At 43.5% G+C, this 22072-nt stretch overlaps 1 protein-coding gene across 1 annotated transcript in view; it reads right to left on the bottom strand.

The window, feature by feature from the left end:
• Positions 1–22072, bottom strand: part of DISC1 (DISC1 scaffold protein) — a 433412-nt gene that overhangs the window by 4897 nt on the left and 406443 nt on the right. Inside the window, exon 12 of the mRNA XM_052639485.1 lies at positions 2756–2873. Within this exon, the coding sequence (XP_052495445.1) occupies positions 2756–2873 (118 nt within the window). The remainder of the gene's footprint in view (positions 1–2755; positions 2874–22072) is intronic.

Consider the following 22072-nt stretch of genomic DNA (forward strand, 5'->3'; position numbering starts at 1 on the left):
ATGTGTCCTTCTATCTCAAGGCACCGAGATCCAGTAAGCGACACTGTTTGAATTCAAAGATACCTTCTTTGTATTTACTCTCAATCAGTGACACAGAACAAAGCCAGAGTTGCAGAGGAAAGTCTGCATTGAAATCCATATTGTGGTGTAAATTTTATTGGTGGAGGGTGACTTCAGTACCTAAACCAGTGTTTCCCAATCCTGGTTTGACATGTTCCCTCTACGTTTCCATTTATTTCAGCAAGGACCAGCAAAATTCTCAATAAACATATCTTCACTAAACACCTCTTATTAAAGCTTAACATTTTGATAGTAATTGTGTGTTCCACAGAATAAGCCTGTCCAGCTACTTACAGGCCTCCTGATTGGCCATGAAGGACCATGGGCTGGTGGCTGGATGCTTTGCCATTCGTCAGAAATGATCTTGGACAGTCATGCAATTTCTAAGCCTCAGTCTTCTCAACTATCAAGTAGAAATAATAATCCCTATCTGTCTATAGAAATTTTATCAGAATGAAATGACTTTTCATACAAGTCATTGTAGGGTTACCAATAAGTTCTCTCAAGGATTTATTACAAAATGACTGAATCAATCTATCTTGAAACCTCATATAAAAATGGGATGTGGTGTGATCTTGTGATGCTGACAATGAAAATGTTTTTCTACCTAAAACCAAGCACTTAACCATGACTTCCCAGGTGGCTCAGACGGTAAAGCCTGTCTACAATGCGGGAGACCCGGGTTCAATCCTTGGGTCGGGAAGATCCGCTGGAGAAGGAAATGGCCATCCACTCCAGTACTATTGCCTGGAAAATTCCATGGACAGAGGAGCCTGGTAGGCTACAGTCCATGGGGTCACAAAGAGTCGGACACGACTGAGCAACTTCACTTACTTACTTAAGAACTGTGTTCAGCACATCTCCTGAATATTACCCATTTAACTCAAATGAAAACCTTAGTGAGTGCATGCTCAGTCACTTCAGTTGTGTCCGACTCTTTGTAACCCTAAGGACTGAAGCCGCCAGGCTCCTCTGTCCATGGGATTCTCCAGGGAAAGGATACTGGAGTGGGTACTGGTGATGGACAGGAAGGCCTGGCGTGCTGTGATTCATGGGGTCACAAAGAGTCAGACACGACTGAGCGACTGAAATGAACTGAACTGAACTGATAGAGGCATTATCCACTGTCCACGATCCCATTGCTCCTGAATCTGGCTTGGGAACACTAAAAGCATCCTATTTATACACATCTCTGTCCCCTCTCAGCCTCCTTCCCACTACCCATATCTATTAAGGAGAAAACCTAATTCTCCAGAATCAAACTAACATTTTTGAAAATTTCTAAATGAGAAGCTAACACAGACCTCAAATGCAGCTGTCAGAACTGCTACCTGAGCCCACCAGAAGCTGGGGGGTTTTCCCACCGAGGAACAAGCCCACCTGCTGGCCAGGAGCTGCTCGGTGTGCACTGGCCCTTGGCAGGACCCTGCTCCCAGATGCCCAGCCGCAGACTGTCACTTGTCCATCTGCTGGAGGCCACACTCCCCTAACAACTGCTCAAATCTGTGGGATCCATGAACATGAAATAAACAAAAGTGAAAGGCAAATATACTGCTACTATTTCTTTGGCCAGCTTTTTAATGAGAGCTTAAATAACAGTTTATTAGGGGCAGGGAGTTACAAAAAAAACAGAATGTCTGCTTTTAAAAATGTACCTTGAGCAATTGGAAATAATCACTGATTAAGCTGAAAAAATTTTTCCTGCTAAATTTAATAAGCAAGGTGAAAGATTTCAGGTTATAAGGAGAAAGGAAACAGAACGCTGAATCCATCATTAGACTGTGGATCTGAATACTTGTGATTATGGTTAATGCTTGACCATTCAAATCTCTTTAAACACACACACATATTCCAGATAAAGTCTGATGAGAACTAGAATTCTGAAAAGACAGCAATGAGAAATAAAGTTCAAAATAGCCACATTTCTCACAAATACATCTAATAAAAGTCATACTATTGAACACAAAGGATAAATGAACAAAGAAGTACTTTCATCTAGAGAAGTTTCAACTTATGATTAAATACCTTAAAAAAAAATACAGGACGAAGCTGTATATGTCTTCATCCATCTTGCACGCACTCATCTGCCCTCAGAAGCGCTAACCAGGGACAAACCATACACTGATTAATATGAGATTCAGTGCTTCACGTGGACAAACACCTAAGCCAGTAGTTTCTTGTGCCATCTTGCTCACTGGCAACTAGTTTTGATAAAGGGATTTGCAGGTGTGACAGGAAATACACGGAATCTTATATGAGAAAAAATTGGAAGGGAGTGATATGAAGTCCCACTAATGTGATACAAGAGGAAGCTGAAGATGGATTTGGGTTTCTCGGTATTCAGAAAGCCCCTAGAAAACCGAGGCAGTCAGACTCACAACCATCTGAGCCCCACAAACCCAGCTGCACAGCCCCAAAACTACATTTTTCTTTGGCCTAATTTTGTGCATGTCTGAATTTCTTTGGTAATTTTTAGCAGTCAGGTTTAGTCATCAAAAAGGCCAACTTACCAAAACCTAGAGAGAAAACATCGCATACTGAATAATCTCAGAGATCAGAGGTGTGTTGAACTCTAAATACCAGGAGTATCTATTGGTTTCCATCTGCTGAGGCATAGGAAAACTGTGCAATTTTTTAAGACTGTCTTTTACAAAGTAACCTAACAGGTGCTCCACCTGCAGGATTAAAAGGATATGAATGAGATCTTCATCATGACTGTGGATTGCCATGTGCAGCTGATCTTCTAAGTACAATAGCTTCTTGCCTATGGTTTCACATTTTTCTCCAAGTTCCGCTGAAAAGATGTAAGATTCCTGGCCAGGGAAAAAGAAAAATATATCATTAGTAAACTACAGGTATTTTCAGGGCTATGAACACATCTGTGATTTATCCAAGGGTCCACAAAGGGAAGACTCCCCAACACAGCTCTGCTACCTTCTGCATCCCATTGGAATCATGCCAGAAACTTTGTCTTCCCTGGAGGTCATTCTTGAGAATGGCAGTTTCAGGTTATTACTGAATGATAAGCTGTATCTACATGACTCCACAGTTTATCTCCTGCATCTGGTCATTTCTAAGACTCATACCCAGTATATCAACTCCTAAAGTGGATTTATCAAAGGGGAAGCCTGGGTCTTTGAACTCCATTCATGGGCAAACTCACACTGGAATGGGAATGCTAACCAAAGAGAGGCTGACCTGTAAGAACAGAGAGATGTTCCTTCAGGGGCACAGGGCTCTAATAGGGCACTGAACATGTATCTGTACACTGGTCACAGTCCCTGAAAGCTACAATAATAAGGAGACTTTTAATGATTTTTTAAAACTTTTATTTATTTTTTAATTGAAGGATAATTGTTTTACAGAATTTTGTGTTTTCTGTCAGACTTCAACATGAATCAGCCACAGGTACACCCATGCCCCCTCCTTCCTGAACCTCCCTCTCATCTCCCTCCCCATCCCACCCCAACCCGTTTGGGTTTCCTGACCCATACAGCAAATTCACGTTGGCTATCTATTTACATATGGTAATGTAAGGTTTTCCAGTGGTCATGTATGGATGTGAGAGCTGGACTATAAAGAAAGCTGAGCACCGAAGAATTGACACTTTTGAACTATGGTGGAGAAGACTCTTGAGAGTCCCTTGGACTGCAAGGAGATACAACCAGTCCATCCTAAAGGAAATCAGTCCTGAATATTCATTGGAAGGACTGATGCTGAAGCTGAAACTCCAATACTCTGGCCACCTGATGCGAAGAGCTGACTCATTGGAAAAGACCCTGATGCTGGGAAAGATTGAGGGCAGGAGGAGAAGGGGATGACAGAGGATGAGATGGTTGGTTGGCATCACCGACTCAGTGGACATGAGTTTGGGCGGACTCTGGGAGTTGGTGATGGACAGGGAGGCCTGGCGTGCTGTGGTTCATGGGGTCGCAAAGAGTTGGACATGACTGAGCGACTGAACTGAACTGAACTAAGTTCCCATGTTACTCTTTCCATACATCTTACCCTCTCCTCCCCTCTTCCCATGTCCATAAATCTATTCTCTATGTCTGTTTCTCCACTGTTGCCCTGCAAATAAAGTCTTCAGTACCATTTTTCTAGATTCTGTATGTATGCATGAGTGGGACTTCCCTGGTGGCTCAGACGGTAAAGCGTCTGTCTACAATGCAGGAGACCTGGGTTCGAGCCCTGGGTTGGGAAGATCCCCTGGAGAAGGAAATGGCAATCCACTCCAGGACTACTGCCTGGAAAATCCCATGGACAGAGGAGCCTGGTAGGCTACAGTCCATGGGGTCGCAAAGAGTCGGACACGACTGAGCGACTTCACTCACTCACACGATATTTATCTTTCTCTTTCTGACTTGCTTCACTCTGTATAATAGGTTCTAGGTTCATCCGCCTCATTAGAACTGATTCAGATGCGTTCCCTTTTATGGCTGAGTAATATTCCACTGTGTATATGTACCACAACTTCTTTATCCACTCATCTGTCAGTGGACATCTAGGTTGCTTCCATGATCCAGCTATTGTAAATAATGCTGCAGTGAACAATGGGATACATGTGTCTTTCTCAATTTTGGTTTCCTCAGGGTATATCCCTAGGAGTGGGGTTGCTGGGTCATATGGTGCTTTTATTCCTAGTTTTTTAAGGCATCTCCATACCTTCTTCCATAGTGGCTGTATCAATTTACATTCCCACCAACAGTGCAAGAGCATTCCCAAGGAGACTTTAAATGCCAGGAGACCTGTACTATATGTACGGCTGCTATCACCACCAGTGCAAGGACTCTTTTCCCTCTCTCACACCAGGGCATAAGTCCCATAAAAGAAGGGACAATCCTTGCCAAGCCCTATAAGAGCTCGGACGATGACGGCTTGCTCGCTGCTAGGTTCAGAGCTCCTGGCACAATGTCAGACACACGGTAGGCACACGGCATTCATTGTTTCCATGAATGGCCAAGTCTGGGACCTCCCGCCTTCTGAAATGTTTCCCCTTCACACTTGTATCCAACACATGAACCAGAAGAGCCCTCTATGTCACTTTTCTGTACAAAACCACCATGTGGAGAGTAATAATGAAGGTTACTTAAAAAACAAAAAACAGAGCTGCTGTATGAACCAGCAATCATACTCCTGAATGTATATCCAAAGAAAACTATAATTCAAAAAGATGCATGCACCCCAGTGTTCACAGCAGCACTATTCACAATATCCAAGACATGGGAGAAACCTAAATGTCCATCAACAGATGAATGGATAAAGAAGAAGTGATCCCTATATACACAATGGAATATTACTCAGCCATAGAAAGGACAAAATAATGCCATCTGCAGTATGACTGGACCTAGAATCTTTACTATACTAAGCAAGTCAGACAGAGAAAGACAAATGCCATATGATGTTGTTTATATGTGGAATCTAAGAAAATGATACAAATGAGCTTATCATAAAACAGAATCAGACTCACAGACATAGAAAAAAGACTTATGGTTACCAAAGGGGAAAGGGGGAGCAGGGATAAATTAGGAGATTGGGATTAACGTATATATACTACTATACATAAAAATGGATAAACAAGGACCTACTGTGTAGCATAGGGAACTATATTCAATATCTTGTAATAACCTGCATCATATAAAAACAATGTACATTTCAACTTACACAGTGTTATATGTCAATTATATCTCAATAAAATATAATAAGTAAATAAATGAGCAGCAAAAAGAGAGCTCAGAATTTAAAAGTAACCAAAAGTAAAACTAATATTTTTCCAACTAATGGTGAAAGTCCTAGAAGGTATATAAAAATAATTTTGCATAGGGAAAAGAATTGAGATATCTATTCAGATTAAATTGCAGTTACTAAAAAAGCTATAATTAATGGCTAGAAAAGAAACAACAAAATGCCCAGGTGCGGCAATATTTAAAAAGTCCTTAGAGTTCACAAGTTGTATAATAGTATAATTGGAGTCCAAAAATAACCATTTAATCAAGATATGTAATTTAACATTCACTATATCAACTCCAGAATTCCCTAAAGTTTATATCCCAAATGGTCAACTACATTAGAAGAAAACGGTGCAGATGAAGTACCCATAACTACCGTAAATACTGAAGACATCTAATATATTATAAATTAATATATGTACAAAAAACAGTGGCAACATACAGTTTTGCAGACAAATGGACACGATTATACAAGAAAGCATGTGAAGCATGTGTGAAGGTTTGTTCCTAACTGAGCATAGTAGTGATGAGGAGAAAACAGTAAATATGTAAAAATCACATATACATGTATATTTTACTGCTCTAAAAGTGGTAACATTGTCATTCAAAGACGTAGAATTACGGAGTAGACAAATTATACGGAAGCTGAGACAACGGGCAGTGAGTAATGGCACAGTCATGCCTGAACTAAATGAGACACCAAGAGAAAGAACATCTGGAGAAAAATGATTGACAGCAGTGAAACCGCAAGCCATACGCGAAGGAGAAAAATACAGTGTTAGTGGGGAAATATATACGACAGAGATTACACTTTAAAGAGGCACAAAAGCATAGAATCAGAACATGAAGCTAAGGAATTTAAAACACTCTTTGATGGAATCAAATGATTCAATTTTCATCTTAGGGCTAAAACAAATAGAAATCAAAGCTAAATTAAGTCCATTTAAAATATGGCTTTACATATTCCCCCAAATACATAATTCCTGCCCGTTTTTATTTTTAAATCATGTGCAGATTGATAGTGATTGTGTGAATTTGGAAAAGTGATTTAAGACCACATAGAAAAACGTTGGGCTTTCCTGATAATACTAGTGGTAAAGAACCTGCCTGCCAATGCAGGAAATGCAGGTTCGATCTCCAGGTCAGGAAGATCCCCTGGAGAAGAAAATGACAACCCACTCCAGTAGTCTTGTCTGGAAAATTCCATGGACAGAGGAGGCTGGCAGCCTACAGTCCATGGGGTCGCAACAGAGTCAGACACAACTTAGCAACTCAACAACAACAGCAAAACTTTAAATTATTTATAGTCTATGATTCAAAAGCCCCTTTACTGGAATTTATCAAAAAGAAAATTTATATATTTACATTTTTAAAAAATTTATTAAGCATTTTAATAAATATAGAAAATCTCTATCATATGTGTTAAATAAAAATTCATTATTATTGTAGTAATACAAAAGTAATTGCATTAAGAGTGCAAGAAAGAGGAAATAACATGTGTCCAACAATAAAGGGAGTGGTTAAAATAAGTCCTGGTATATTCAATTTGTACTTAGCCATTAAAATCATTTTAATATAAGAATATTTAATAATGAGGAAATACTCAAATATTAACAATTATTTGGAGGGCCAGCATTAGAGTACATTTTTATTTTCTTCTCAATGTTTTGTTGTATTTTCCACATCTCTGAAAAGAAAAAAGTCACTAAGAACATTAATTCAGGCCATAATGAAAAAGTATGGAAGACATACAACTGAATATTAAAAAAAAAAAAAAAACGATTTTAAAGCTTAAAAAACACAAGAAATAGAAAACAGAATTATGGTTACTAAAGGGGAAAGGCAGGGGATAAATTAGGAGTATGCAATTAACAGATACAAACTACTCCAGATAAAATAGATAACCGACAAGGACCAACTGTATAGTATAGGGAACTATTTTTAATACCTTGTAATGACCTATAATGGAAACTGTAACAACTGAATCATTTTGCTATACATCTGAAACACAACTTGTAAATCAATTATACTTCAATAATTGAAAAAAAAAAAGATTAAAAGGCATAAAGAGGCACAGGGAAACGAACTCAGTGAGATCAAGGTTCTCTGATCAGTAACAGAAGAGCTGATTGGCATTCTCTCATGGGACTGCCTCTTCAAGTTACAGAATCTCCACCACACTCCGGCACAAATCACTACTGACAGATTCTGATCCTGTACTGAAAGGACACTACGTGTGACCTGGGTGTTAGTTGAATGGTTTACGGCTTTACCATAATGCTCTCATATGGAAGCATGGGAATGGAATTAGTTTAAGACCTAAACTGAGAAGGGACAGCTAACGAGAGGGAAGATTTATATATTTTATCAATCTGATAAAAAAAATTCTCTATCATTCAAAGAAATTCCATCTGTCCACAGACGGCCAGATGGACCCAGAGTCGTACGCATCAGTCGGATAAAGCTGTGGATGTCCTGCCTGTGGACCACAGCCTGGAGGGGCCGGGTAGAACCTCCTTGCTGTTCCCATGCTGAGCCTAGGCAGGGCGGAATGTGTGGGTGGCCACAGCAGTATGGCCTTCCAGAACCTTACCTGTGCTGCCAGGAGACAGACTATTATTAATACTTCTCCTCCTTGAACCTGGCTGGTCCTTTAAGGATCCTCTGGAGCTGACATGCCTGACTTCCAGGTCAACATCCTAAGAGGTGCTATGTCTTCTCAGATCACTTGCCCTGGAACCCAGGGTCCATGTCGTGAGGAAGCCCAAGTCACTTGGATTGGCCAGGTGTAGGTGTCAGGCTGAATGCCCCAGCGAAAGGCCCAGTCAATAGCCAGGTACGAGCGGGATTGAGCCTTCAGACAACTTAAGGACCTGCCTTCAGGTGATTCATTAAACACCCAGACGATGTGGGGCAAAGACAGTCCTCCTCACAGGTCCATGCATATATGAATTTTTCTTTATCACTAAGCTGAGCGTTATGTGTTAAGGATCATAGTAGCTAAAACATGGGTATATACCACATGGGAGCCTGCCTGAATGGACAGGACCCTTGCACAACATTAGCAGGAGGTATCCCCTTCTGGTCCCCAGACCAATCAGATCTTGAAGTGCACTAAAGTGCTAACACCCAGACTTGTCTCAGGGTAGGGAGCACCCAGCTATGCTGGGAACTGGAGCCATAGCCTGAGAAGAGTAAGGAAAAGATCGCAACGAGTGGTCACTGCTGTTGGCCACTGGTCCCCAGATCCCCGAATTCTGGTCAAATATGCAGGTGCATAGTCTAAATAGCATTATTTGCTCAGGATGTAACCAATGGGAGCTTGCTTCCCTCTAGCTTTGGGCAAAATGACTCTTCAGTGGATATGGTACAGCAAGATGCTTCCTCATGAGAGGCAGAAGTGTACTAGATGAATGGATTCCTGTCTTTAGATCTCACAGCCCCCCTGGGGACACACTCACTGCCTAGGATGAAGAACAAAATCGCCATCCTATGTAAATCCCCAAGGATTACCTCCTCCTAGGAACATAAGTGTGCGTGTGCTCTACTGGCCCAGGGTGGCACGGTGTTGGTGGGAGGCATCAGGCCTGTTACCACTATATCTCTCTTGCTTTGAGAACACTTTTCTCAAGTACGTCCTTTTTAAGGCATTGGTTTTTAGGCTCACTATACAGAGGTCCCCTGGCAGGAGACCAGGGGGCTTCACTGTCAACTTTACCCTAGTCTCTAATTTTACCCATAGTATTTGCCTAACCTGTGATGGAATAGGGAGGGACACCAAAAGGGATTTGGGTAGGGTTGATCTAGGGCAGGGCTGAGAGGTCTACAAAGTGATGAAAGAAAGAAATCAGAGAAGCAAACAGCACCAGAAGCTGTCTCTTGTCTTCCTTGCTGCTGCTGTTGCTGCTGCTGCTAAGTCGCTTCAGTCGTGTCTGACTCTGTGTGACCCCATAGACAGCAGCCCGCCAAGCTCCCCCGTCCCTGGGATCCTCCAGGCAAGAATACTGGAGTGGGTTGCCATTTCCTTCTCCAATGCATGAAAGTGAAAAGTGAAAGTGAAGTCGCTCAGTCGCGTCTGACTCTTCACGACACCATGGACTGCAGCCCACCAGGCTCCTCCATCCATGGGATTTTCCAGGCAAGAGTACTGGAGTGGGGTGCCATCGCCTTCTCTGCTTCCTTACTGTGGCTGATTCACATTCATGTATGGCAGAAACCAACACAATATTATATAGCGATTATCATCTGATAAAAAAAAGTCAAATAAAAAGGTAAAGGAAATAGGAGCCATAGAAGGGCTTTTGTTTGCTTGTTAGTCTTAACAGAAAGGGAACATTTTTTCAAAGCAGTTGTCTTTCAACAGCTCTTTGGCAATGCTGGCATTTCTCTTTAACCCAAAACAAGTGCATTCTTTAAGCAGTACACTGCTCCTGAGGCCCCAGCTTGGGATGTACCTGCAAGAAAGTGGAGTCCCTCATTTTCACTCTTGCCTGTTTCCCAGGACATCACATGCAAGCGTGTACAAAGGGCCACCACAGTCAGGGCTGCTAAGAATGTCACAAGTGCTTCCCCAAGTATCTTCATGCCTAAGCAGAGAGAATTGGAGCTGGTGGGCTTAGGAACTTAAGTCTCATCTAATTCAGTTCCTCCTTATACACACATCAGAATCATCTCTAAGAGTCTTGTGACTTGCTGAAGGTCACACAAAGAGAAAGTGGTGGGTTGGGGTCCAAGACAGAGGTCTTCCCACATCTAGCCAGCTCTTTCCTCTGGATCTGGACTTAACCATGATGCAAGGAGGTGGGGTGAGGGACACAGAAAGGGATTTGTGCAGGGCTGACCCATGGCAGGATTGAGGGGGCTACAAGGGATGACAGAAAGAATCAGAGAAGCAAACAGCACCAGAAGCTGTCTCTTCTCTTCCTTCCTCCCTCAAAGCTTGGCAAAATCTGTTCTGTTTCCCAGAGGGCTCAGCCTCACCCAAAGAGGTACCCCCTCCATGACTTGCATACACATCACCTAGATGTTGGTGATGATGGCAACCAGGACAATCTGGGATGCAGTGATGAGCGAGGGACCTTTGGTCTCCAAGGCCATGAAACCCAAGGCTGGAGGCAGAGGACAGCAGGTGAGTCACATGGGAAGGATGGCCAGTTTTCCTTTCTGAATAAGAACATGTATCTGCGTGTTCAGTTGCTCAGTCATGTCTGATTCTTTGTGACCCCATGGACTGTAGCTGGCCAGGCTCCTCTCTCCATAGAATTTTCCAGGCATGAATACTGGAGTGGGTTTCCATTTCCTACTCCAAGGGACTTGCTGACCTAGGGATGGAACCCGCATTCTTTACCACTACCCCTCTGGGATTTGAGAGCCTTAACTGCCCATCTTTCCCATCTACTTGCCAGATTCCCAGTGAACATTTTCTGAACCACATTCAGTAGTTCTTCATGCACTGGGCTCCTCTCAGTGTGAAATTGGTAACATTTGCTCCCACTTAGTTATTAAATTAAAAGTGGCCCAAAAAATGTTACATGACTATATGACTGATACTTGAAAATTAAAATAGCCCCTACTACAAAATCATTGGTATTCCTGGCTGAAATGGAGCTCTGTAGTATTTGCAATTCTGAACAGATAAAGTACAGGTTGTTTGGCATTTCAAAGTGGCTTTGAAAACTCTCTAGTAATTTGTCCCATCAGGCAGTCTTTTCAGCCATTCAAATTATTATTTTTTTTCTTTCTACACATTTATTCCATCATTTAGCCCTAGGAGTACCGATTTTCACCACAGGCCGGAATGAAAAAAGCTATAGCAGGAATAGGGCCTCTTACTGAGCTTTTCCCTTCTCTGCCTGGCGGATGCCCTCTCTCCTCTTAGAAGCCCTGCAGACCCCACTTCTCCAGGCATGCTCCTGAATCGCTGAATCTCTTACCACTCAACTCCAGGCTAGGGTGTTCCTCCTGTACCTGGACAGAACTTCTCTCACATGTATGCACCTGCCTATCTCTCCAACTAGATGGGGGTAGAATGGGGTCCTGCCATCCCTGGAATTCCAATGCAACTTGCCTAGCTCTCAAAAGATGCTCAGGACACATTTGTTGAAGCAAGGAATGGAGACTTCTTTTTTGGCAGGTCTTGAGGAAGCCATGCGGTTTCTCAGCCTGCCGTGGCCAAGGCCGCCTCTCACCACCAAGTGTGTGAGATGTCTCTAGACTCAGTCCCTCCCCTGGATGCAGCCAAGAGCAGCTCGCCTGGGATGATCTCCTGCCTCTAGGGCAGCAAGCGGGTCTTGTGTGTCTGTCCCCGCCCTTCCACACACGCTTGCCTTTTATCAGCCTCGAGAAGAGCCCTAAATCTTCCCTCCTGTCCTTCCACACATGTCTGATTCAGTAGCCCTAACTTGGTCAGGCAATATTTCAAAGAGAATTTGCGTAACTCACCTTATGATCAAAACCCCTAGACTTGAGTGTTCAGGCAGAAATTTCCAGCTGTGTTGAATTAGGGCTGATGTCAAATTTCTGTCCTACTCACTAAACTGGAGAAGCATGATTTAAAACAGAAAGAAGGATTTCCTTTGTTGGGCAGGATTTTCTCATTAAAATGACTTTCTAAAAACATTTATCTAGAAAGGTTTATACTTGGATCCAAAAATGCATTCAGCTGCTAGCCTGAGCTGATGCCTGCACCCCACACACTGCTGAAAACCACACTCACAGACTCCGTGGTCAGGCTCTCCAAGGACTTTATTACTTAGTGATTTTCCCATAAAGAAGACTATGTCCTTGCCTATGAAATTTGGAAGATATAAATATTTAAAGTTTTAAAACTAGAGCTCATATTGAAAGGGAAGGGGGGACTTCCCTGGAGGTCTAGTGGTTAAGACTTTGCCTTCCAAGGCAGCGGGTGCAGGTTCAACCCCTTTTTGGGAACCTAAGATCCCACATGCCTCATAGCCAAAAGCCAAAACATAAAACAGAAACAATATCGTAACAAATTCAATAAAGACTTTCAAAATGGTCTTCATAAAAAGTACTTAAAAAAAAGAGTAAGGATTAAATTATATTATAACAATAATTGCTTTGATAAGAACAAGTATCTGGTAACATCTCATCTGGCTACATCTAAAGTGATGAGAGAATCATATGTATCACACACACACACACACACACACACACACACACACACACACATTATTTCCTGAATAAAAATGTATTTGGAATAGAAACTGTTTAGGTTACATTGTTAGTTAGGTAAGTACTGCTGTAGCTGCCAACTTTCCTTATGCAAGACTGCCACACCTAACAGAGCATATGCTTTCAGAAATGTTATTCATCAGCAGTGACCTGCTGCAGACTTGAGCAGACCGGCTCCACCTTGGGTTAAGTCACTGGATAAAGAACATTGAAATAGCTGATGTTTTAAAACGCTGACAAAAGTAGTTCTAAAGGGCAAGGCAGTATGATGTCTGAAATGATAACAAGTAGCAGGACAAGAGAAACCTGATAACTGAGGTAAGAAGCCTTGCTGTGATTTAAAAATTAAGCTGAGGAAATCAACAAATACCCTTCAGGACTATATCCCATGTGAGAAACACATTATGCTGGGCGATGAGCTTAAGGAACTCATCAGTATGAATGAATGGACAAAGAAGACGTGAGTACATATATATATTCCATTACATATGTAATGGGGCACTACTCAGCCACAAAAAAGAATGACGTAATGCCATTTGCAGAAACATGGATGGACCTAGAGATTATCATACCAAGTGAAGTAAGCCAAAAACAAATACCTTATGGCATCACTTATATCTGGAATCTAAAAGAAGATGCCAATGAACTTCTGCACAAAACAGACTCACAGACATAGAGAACAGACTTATGGTTACAAAAGGGGAAAGAGAAAGGAATAAATGAGGCGTTTCGGATTAACACGGCTTCCCTTGTGGCTCAGCTGGTAAAGAATCCGCCTGCAATGGGAGAGACCTGGGTTCAATCCCTGAGTTGGGAAGATCCCCTGGAGAAGGGAAAGGCTACCCACTCTAGTATTCTGGCCTGGAGAATCCCATGGACTGTATAGACCATGGGGTCGCAAACAGTCAGACAGGACTGAGTCACTTTTACTTTCACTTTGGGATTAACATATATACACTACTATATATAAGATGCACAATAAGGACCTAATGTATAGCACAGGGGACCATATTCAATATCTTGTCATAATTTATAATGGAAAAGAATCTGAAAAAACATATGTATATAATGGAATTGCTTTTTAAAATTGGCCTATAATTGTTTTACAATGTTATGTTAGTTTCTGCTATATAAAAACATGAATTATACATATGTATACGTATATCCCCTCCCTCTTGAGCCTCCTTCCCATGCACCCCTATCCCACCCCTTTAGGTCATCACAGAGCACTGACCTGAGCTCCCTGTGTTATTCAGCATCTTCCCACTAGCCATCTGTTTTACACACAGTAGTGTTACCTATTAACTGAAACATTTTAAATCAGCTATACTTCAATTTAAAAAAAAAGAAAAAATTAGCCATCAATATTTCCCACAGTTCGTGGCCAGGACCTGTGCTAACAGGGAAGGCCTCTGACTTGGACAGCCCCCTCTCTGCCCTACCAGCCTACTCAGATCCCTACTTTCCTTGGCACGTAATAAGGCAACAGCAATAGAGGCCTACCCATAAAAATATCTAATTCCTGCGGTGAAAGTCACAGGCTACATCACAAAGAAAGGACAGGTAACAGAGTACCTGCATTTATGGACTGCTGAGCCACAGCAGTACTTATGTTTCAGAATCAATTAAAAATCCTGCACTGCACACATGCATCCTTACAAACCAAGATGGATCTTGAGCCTCATGATGTTTGTTCCGTTCTTAAGTTTCATCCCCTCTCCTATAGCTTGAGGTAAACCAGATGTGATTACCACCATCCATGAGCTTAGCTGATGCATTAAAGCATTTCCTTAGTTCAGTATTAAAATCACAGCCTTAAATATGTTCCTTTGGGCTGTTTTCCAAAATACAAGCTTGGCAAATACATTCCAGAAATGCTATATGGTTTTCCTTTTTCTATTGTTCACGTAAAGAATATTTACCTCAAACTGCTGTCCAATACCACAAAGGATATCTTTCACAATCTATTTGAAATCGATTTTGTAAGTATTCGTGTTTTCACATAAATGCTGAGTTCTGCAGTTGTTATGTAATGCCAACAAGCAGAGAGGCTCATGGTGTGTCACTAACGGTACATCGTTACTACTCCATAAGACACATGTATTCGCCCAAATATACAGACTATATGGTTACACCCTGAGCAAGTGGGTATTTCTTTTAAAAGCATCCAGATATTGTTGGTGGTAAGGAAAGCATCTGAAATATTTAGATGTCTGTCTTTAGGTCAGAACAATGGAGAAGGCAATGGCACCCCACTCCAGGACTCTTGCCTGGAAAAACCCATGGATGGAGGAGCCTGGTAGGCTGCAGTCCATGGAGTCACTAAGAGTCGGACACGACTGAGTGACTTCACTTTCACTTTTCACTTTCATGCATTGGAGAAGGAAATGGAAACCCACTCCAGTATTCTTGCCTGGAGAATCCCAGGGACGGGGGAGCCTGGTGGGCTGCCGTCTATGGGGTCGCACAGAGTCGGACACGAATGAAGCAACTTAGCAGCAGCAGCAGCAGCAGGTCAGAAAGAGCTGAATTGTCAATTAATTGTCTTCAAGTATCTGCACACTGAGTCGGGGGAATATCCCCTGGAGAAGGAAATGGCAACCCACTCCAGTATTCTTGCCTGGAGAATCCCATGGACAGAGGAGCCTGGTGGGCTATAGTCCACGGGGTCGCAAAGAGTCGGACACGACTTAGCAACTAAAGCAACGAAATGACAAATCTGCATGCTTATTTCAAAGAAGACACTAAGAAATGAGTTCCAAATAGAACCATTAATAGAACAAAAGATATGGCTGAAAGAAGAAGTGGCCTGGTAATTCATGTATGTTCATTGGCCTGTGGTTTCTAGTTCCCATGAAAGGCAAGCTTTAGAAAGCCCTATTTCCTACTCTGGTCTGCTTCCTTTGGCACACCAATGTTGCATAAGGCCAAACTGTACTGGAAACTTTGGAGGAAAAATCTATTTGTAAATGAGATTGATAGCATCAGTGAATACCTAAACAATCTGTTTAACACAAGACCAGATTCTGGTGATGGCAGCATAACCTCTAAGGTCCTTCTGCGTGAGAAAATGAAGACAGAACACCTGTGGGGGGATTGCCTTTCAGGGGATGTGTCCTGCGTGTGTGTGCGTGTATGTGCGTGCTTGGTCATGTCCAACCCTTTGGGACCCCATGGACTGTAACCTTCCAGGCTCCGCTGTCCACGGGATTTCCCAGGTAAGAATACTGGAGTGGGTTGCCATTTCCTTCTCCAGGGGATCTTCCCAACCAGGGAATCAAGCCTGTGTCTCCTGCATTGGCAGGTGGGTTCTTTACCAACTGCGTCACCTGGGAAGCCCTGCCAGCCGCCTGTCGCTAAGAAGTACTGAACAACAAGGAGTTCAGACTCAAATGCCAGCTTCCATTTGTGTCCATCTTAGATTAAAATTGTTTTGAATTTCTAAATGTTTTTCTGTGGGTTATGCAACTATGAGACGACTAGAATCACTGATTTGAACAGAGCATTAGTAAGTACACTTTGCAGAGATGTAAAAGCCTGGATTCAAAATCTCTCAGTTTCTCAAAGGAAACTGTGTACAAGCGTAACCGTCCTCACCACCCAGCCTGTGACCGGCCTCTCTCAACCCCTCAAGTGTTCATCAGTCAGTGACAAGGAATTTCCAAGGTGAAGGAGGCTCCGAAGGCCCCGAGGTAGTTTTCCTCAGAAGCACAGAACTATTTTTAATTAGTAGAAGAGGCGCCACAGTTAGGCCCTGGAGCGAAGAGAGTGGTTCCGTAATTTTCCAAAAGCAGGGAGAGCAGGCAGATCAGAGGCATCCACTTCCTCTCCTTGGGCAGGAGGCTGGCAGGCCGATAACATCAATTAACTTGAGAAGCGGCAGGAACCAGTTAAATGGTGGCCTAGAAGCCCCCTCCTCCCACCTGACAGGTGTCTGGGGCTCGGCGCCCTCCCCTGAAGCCAGGGCCCAAGGCCAGGGCCAGGGTGGTGCCGGTCAGCCTGCCAACTTCCCATCCTACTGACGGAGTTTCTTCTAAACTTTTCGGTGCCAGCCATACTTAAAATTCTAATGACATAATTTAAATAAATACTATGTAAAGCAATGAAATATTAGTGGGAAAGAAGAGGAGTTCCTGTCTCCATCTAAACCATGTTGCAAACCTTGGGAAAACTCAATAATATTTAAGCAGGGAGGGACTGAGGACAGTTTTGTAAGTGTTCTAGAAATTTCCAGGCCTCTTTAAAGAAACACTAACTGGAAATTTGTTGATGATGCATTATTGGTGAGGTTTCTGCAAGAAGAGCCATGGGAAAACCCAGTCAGGAAAACCTGTACAAACGTGTGCCAAGCCTTGGTCTTATAAGTAGTAAAAATTAGTAGATAAACTTAACAATTTCAATGCACATATATCATTTTTTACAATTCTCTGGCTTTTAAATCAATCAATCAATTACCAATCCTCATGGCAACCTAATTGCTTCTACTGCTCTCCTCTTGGAGGTAGGGAGGTTGGGTTTGCAACACAAAATACTAAATTGCCAAGTTTTCTGCTTTCTCCTCAAAGGCCTTAGACAGAAAGAGAAAAAACAGCTAACGATTAAGTAAGCATTCTACCCTGGGGGTTGTCCCACAAATTTCAAGTGAGACGAGCTACCAAGAGCATGTCCATTAACAACTGAACGGATAAAGAAGTTGTACATATATACAATGGACTGTTACATAAAAAAGAATGCATTTGAGTCTGTTCTAAGTGAGGTGGATGCTAGAGCCGGTTATACAAAGTAAGTCAAAAAAGAAAGACAACTATTGTATATTAATGCATATATATGGGATGTAGAAAGATGGTACTGCTGAAGCTATTTGCAGGGCAGGAATAGAGACACTGACATAGAGAACACACTAGACACAGTGGAGGCAGGAGAGGGTGGGGCGAGTTGAGAGAGAGGCACTGAGACATCTGCATCACCACGTGTAAAGCAGAGCCAGTGAGAAGTTGCTGCATAACACAGGGAGCTCAACCAGGTGCTCTGGGACAGCATGGAGGGGTGAGATGGGGTGGGGGGTGGGAGGGAGGTTCAAAGACGAGGAGACGTATGTAACTTATGGCTGATTCATGGCGATGTAGGGCAGGAACCATACAACGCTTTACAACATTGTAAAGCAATTATCCTCCAATTAAAAATACAAATAAAAAAAAGAGGACATGTAGTTCAGGCCCTGCTCTGTTTACCTTGCTTCACTGGTGAGGCTGCTGCCCTACTGAGAGCTCAGGGGAGCCAGGAAGTGATGGGAAAGACAGAAAAGCAAAGCTGCATCTGCCAGGACTGGAGAATAAGCCCTTCAACCACCACAGATGTTTCTAGAATTATAAATCAGTTTAAGATGGTGAGGACACACTTCACCACATATTGGTTTCTTCAGCTTTCCTTTCATGTGAAATGGAATAAAATGAAATTGGGAGACATTGGCAATCATTTCTGGAGACCTATATAGTAACTAAAGGGCTTCCCTGGTGGGTTAGATGGTGAAGAATCCACTGCAATGCAAGAGACCTGCTGGGTTCCATCTGTGGGGCAGGAAGATCCCCTGGAGGAGGGCATGGCAACCCACTCCAGTTTTCTTGCCTGGGAAATCCCATGGACAGAGGAGCCTGGCAGGCTACAGTCCATGGTGTCACAAAGAGTCAGCTACAACTTGGAGACTAAACCACAAGCACAACAATAATAACGAAAACTGTAAGTCAACTAGACTTCAATCACAAAACAGAAACTAACAGCATAAAGTTACCCTGTATCTTACTGCTAATGCCCTTTACTGCAGACATCTTAACACCCTGGCTACTCAAATCCTGTGTGAGATGCTCAAAGCTGCTGGGCCTTTTTTAGCCTCTTTGAGCCTGTTTGAGCAGCTCCTGGCTGGGAAAGGAAGCAGCTGGAGGCAAAAGGCAGGGAGAGTGATGCTGTCCAGGGGAACTCGCAGGAGGGAAGCCCACTTTGTAGTAAAAACAGAAAGCACCCCAGCAGGACAGGCTGCAGACAGGAAAGAGAATTACGCAGGTATAATGGCCAGAACAGCAAGTACAAAAGAGCAACTTCAGAGTGGAGGAAGCTGGCTCACTGATTTCCCCAGCTTCTGTCTGGCCCCCATGCAATTTCTGTAATGTCTATAAAGCAGGGCCAACAGCAGCTGATTGTTTCCAGAGGCTGAGGCAACACTTGCAGGAGAGCTGTAATGAAGCTGAAAAAGAAGAGGGCTCTTACCATCGAGGAAGCGCAAGTAAAAACTGGCCCTTCGCCCTGTGGCCAGCTTCCTAGGTAACAAAGCCCAGAGCAAATTACTATGCCTTAATGGGCCCAGTTGTAAAATGGGGGAAATGGTGCCGAGAAGCCCGGTGGGACCCTAAACACAGCAAAATCTAATTAATGACAAAGTACTTGTGAGAACCGGTGCAACCGAAATGCACGTGCCCACGTGGGGCAGATAAGCACAGGGAAGGCTTTGAAAATCCATCTCCCTGTGGACCTCCAGAAGAAGTCAGCAATTTTTCATGGAAGATTTAGGTTAGAAAGTAATTGACTGCCTTCAGGGCACCAGGTTTCAAGAGAGAAGCCAGTGTGGGGTGGCCAGACCCAGCAGGGAGTTCCACAGCAAAAGCAACTCAGTGCTGCCAAGCAAACAGACACCATGGCCTCAGGATAAATACACGAGGAGCCAGAATCCAGTGAGTCCCTGGATACCAAGGCAGGAAAAAAAGCACCTTCCTCTGAATGAGACCCTTGGTTATTGTTCCAACTTTCAGTAGCTTAGAAGCCTTCATCCAAATACAAACAAGACTGTCCCTTTACTAAACCTTTCTTACTTGAATATCTTCCACGGATTCATTGCTCTCTTTTCTGTCAATAAAAGAAGCAGGGTATACTATTTTAAAAAGGTCTTAGAGATTGTGGTGACTGCCATAAACAGTGATACACACACACACACAACTATGAGTTAAGCCTGTACCACGTGTCAAGGCTTCCCTGCTGGCTCAGATGGTAAAGAATCTGCCTGCAATGCAGGAGACACAGGTTTTCAATCCCTGGGTCAGGAAGGTCCCCTGGAGAAGGCTACCCACTCCAGCATTCTTGCCTGGAGAATCCCACAGACAGAGGAGCCTGGTGGGCTGCAGTCCACGGGGTTGCAAAGAGTCGGACACGACTCAGCAACTACACTGCTTCCACCGTGTATGTGTCACTCACGCTTAGATGCATTGTTTTATTTAAATCTTCACAACCTTCTTTCACGAGATATTTTTCATTGTCCTCATTTTTTGTTTTGTTTTTTAACGGATGAGGAAACGCAGTCTGTATTCAGCCCAGCGGCCTCGGCTCTGCTCATCTGCTGTACTGCCTTCCAATAGCCTTGAGACAAACTCAACCAAATCGAACAGCGAGAGCCTCACTTTTAATATAGGGAGATATTATTTTTTAAATTACAGTCACTTTTGTAACATTACATGCAGTAAAAATTTTGGTGTAAAATTATAAACTTAGACATAGGCACTCAGTTATGCAGAGACGTCCCAGGTGAGGCAAGTGGTAAAGAACCTGCCTACCAGTGCAGGAGATGGAAGAGACGCAGTTCAATCCCTATGTTGGGAAGATCCCCTGGAGGAGGGCGTGAAAACCCACTCCAGTATGCTTGCCTGGAGAATCCCATGGCCAGAGGAGCCTGGAGGGCGACAGCCCATAGCATTGCAAAGAACCAGACACGATCGACGTGACTTAGCATGTGCGCACGCACACAGCTGCATAGCCGCTACTACACTCAAGACACAGAGTAGTTGTCTCACTGCCGCCCCAGCCCCAGCGCTTTCATGTTTCTGTTTGTGACCGGTGCCCTTCCCCCGACCCCCACCAACCCCTCATCCCCACCCCTCGGCACCAGTACCCGGCAACAACTGTTCAGTTTTATGTTTCTATAATTTTGTCCTTTCCTGAAAGGAAGCTCAAGCGTTCCAAAGATGCCCACCTTCCTCTCGGACTAAACCCCAGAAAGCAATGCAGGGACAGTACATGGAACATGAAGGACACAGAACTGGAGATGACCAGGCAGCATGCCCCTTGCATCAGAATATTCTTCGAAGCTGGTCCACTGAGACAGGCCACAGGTTTTCAACAATGCTAACCAAAAGCGAGGCAGCCAGGCTTTTCAGGGGATTCCACCTGCAGGGCCTCAGCTAACAAAGGAGTTGAGATCATCCACAGCTCGGTGGAGAGGCTCCTTGTGTGAGGCCAGCAGGATTCCAGAGAATGACAGTGGCTTGCTTTCTCATAAGGTTGCTCAATGAGAATATATGATCGAGTATCAGTTATCCAGGCAAGTCCAGAAGGTGTTGACTGTAAGCACAGGTCATCAGAGGGTGTGTGCTCTTAACGACCAGGGTCCTGCAGCCAGGACAGGGGCGGGGTACCCACATGGACATGTTCCCTGGTGAGCAGTGGCAAAGACCCAGTGGCACACCTAATGTCAACTGTGAGACATGGACGTGGAATGACACGTTCCTCCAGATCTGGGTGTGCGTTCTCAGTCACTCAGTCGTGTCCAACTCTTTGTAACCCCATGGACTGCAGCTTGCCAGGCTCCTTTGCCCATGGAATTTTCCAGGCAAGAACACTGGAGTGGATTGCCATTTCCTCCTCTGGAGGATCCTCCCCACCCAGGGATCAAACCCATGTCTCTTGTATCTCCTGCACTGGCAGGCGGATTCTTTACTACTACACCACCTGGGAGGCCCCTCCTCCAGCTTCACCAAGGTTTTATTTCCTTCTAATATTCAGAACACCTGGGAATCTGGCCAGAAAAGTGCTCTGAAGCCTCCTGTCATGGCACCGAAACTGGAAAGAAATTCCTAGAGCCCTTCTGTTGAAAGGGTCTTATTAAGGCTAGAAGGGAAAGTGAGCGAGGAGAAGGGAGAGAAAGGAGAGATGAAGCAGGGAGGGGAGGGGTGGGCTACTCAGATCTCTGTGAATCTAGGTCAGCCCTGGGGTAAAACAATGAATAAATCTACACTTTAATTTTTAATGCATATATCACAGGCCATATCTTA

The sequence above is a fragment of the Budorcas taxicolor genome, chromosome 5 (assembly GCF_023091745.1).
Source record: "Budorcas taxicolor isolate Tak-1 chromosome 5, Takin1.1, whole genome shotgun sequence".
NCBI lineage: Eukaryota > Metazoa > Chordata > Mammalia > Artiodactyla > Bovidae > Budorcas > Budorcas taxicolor.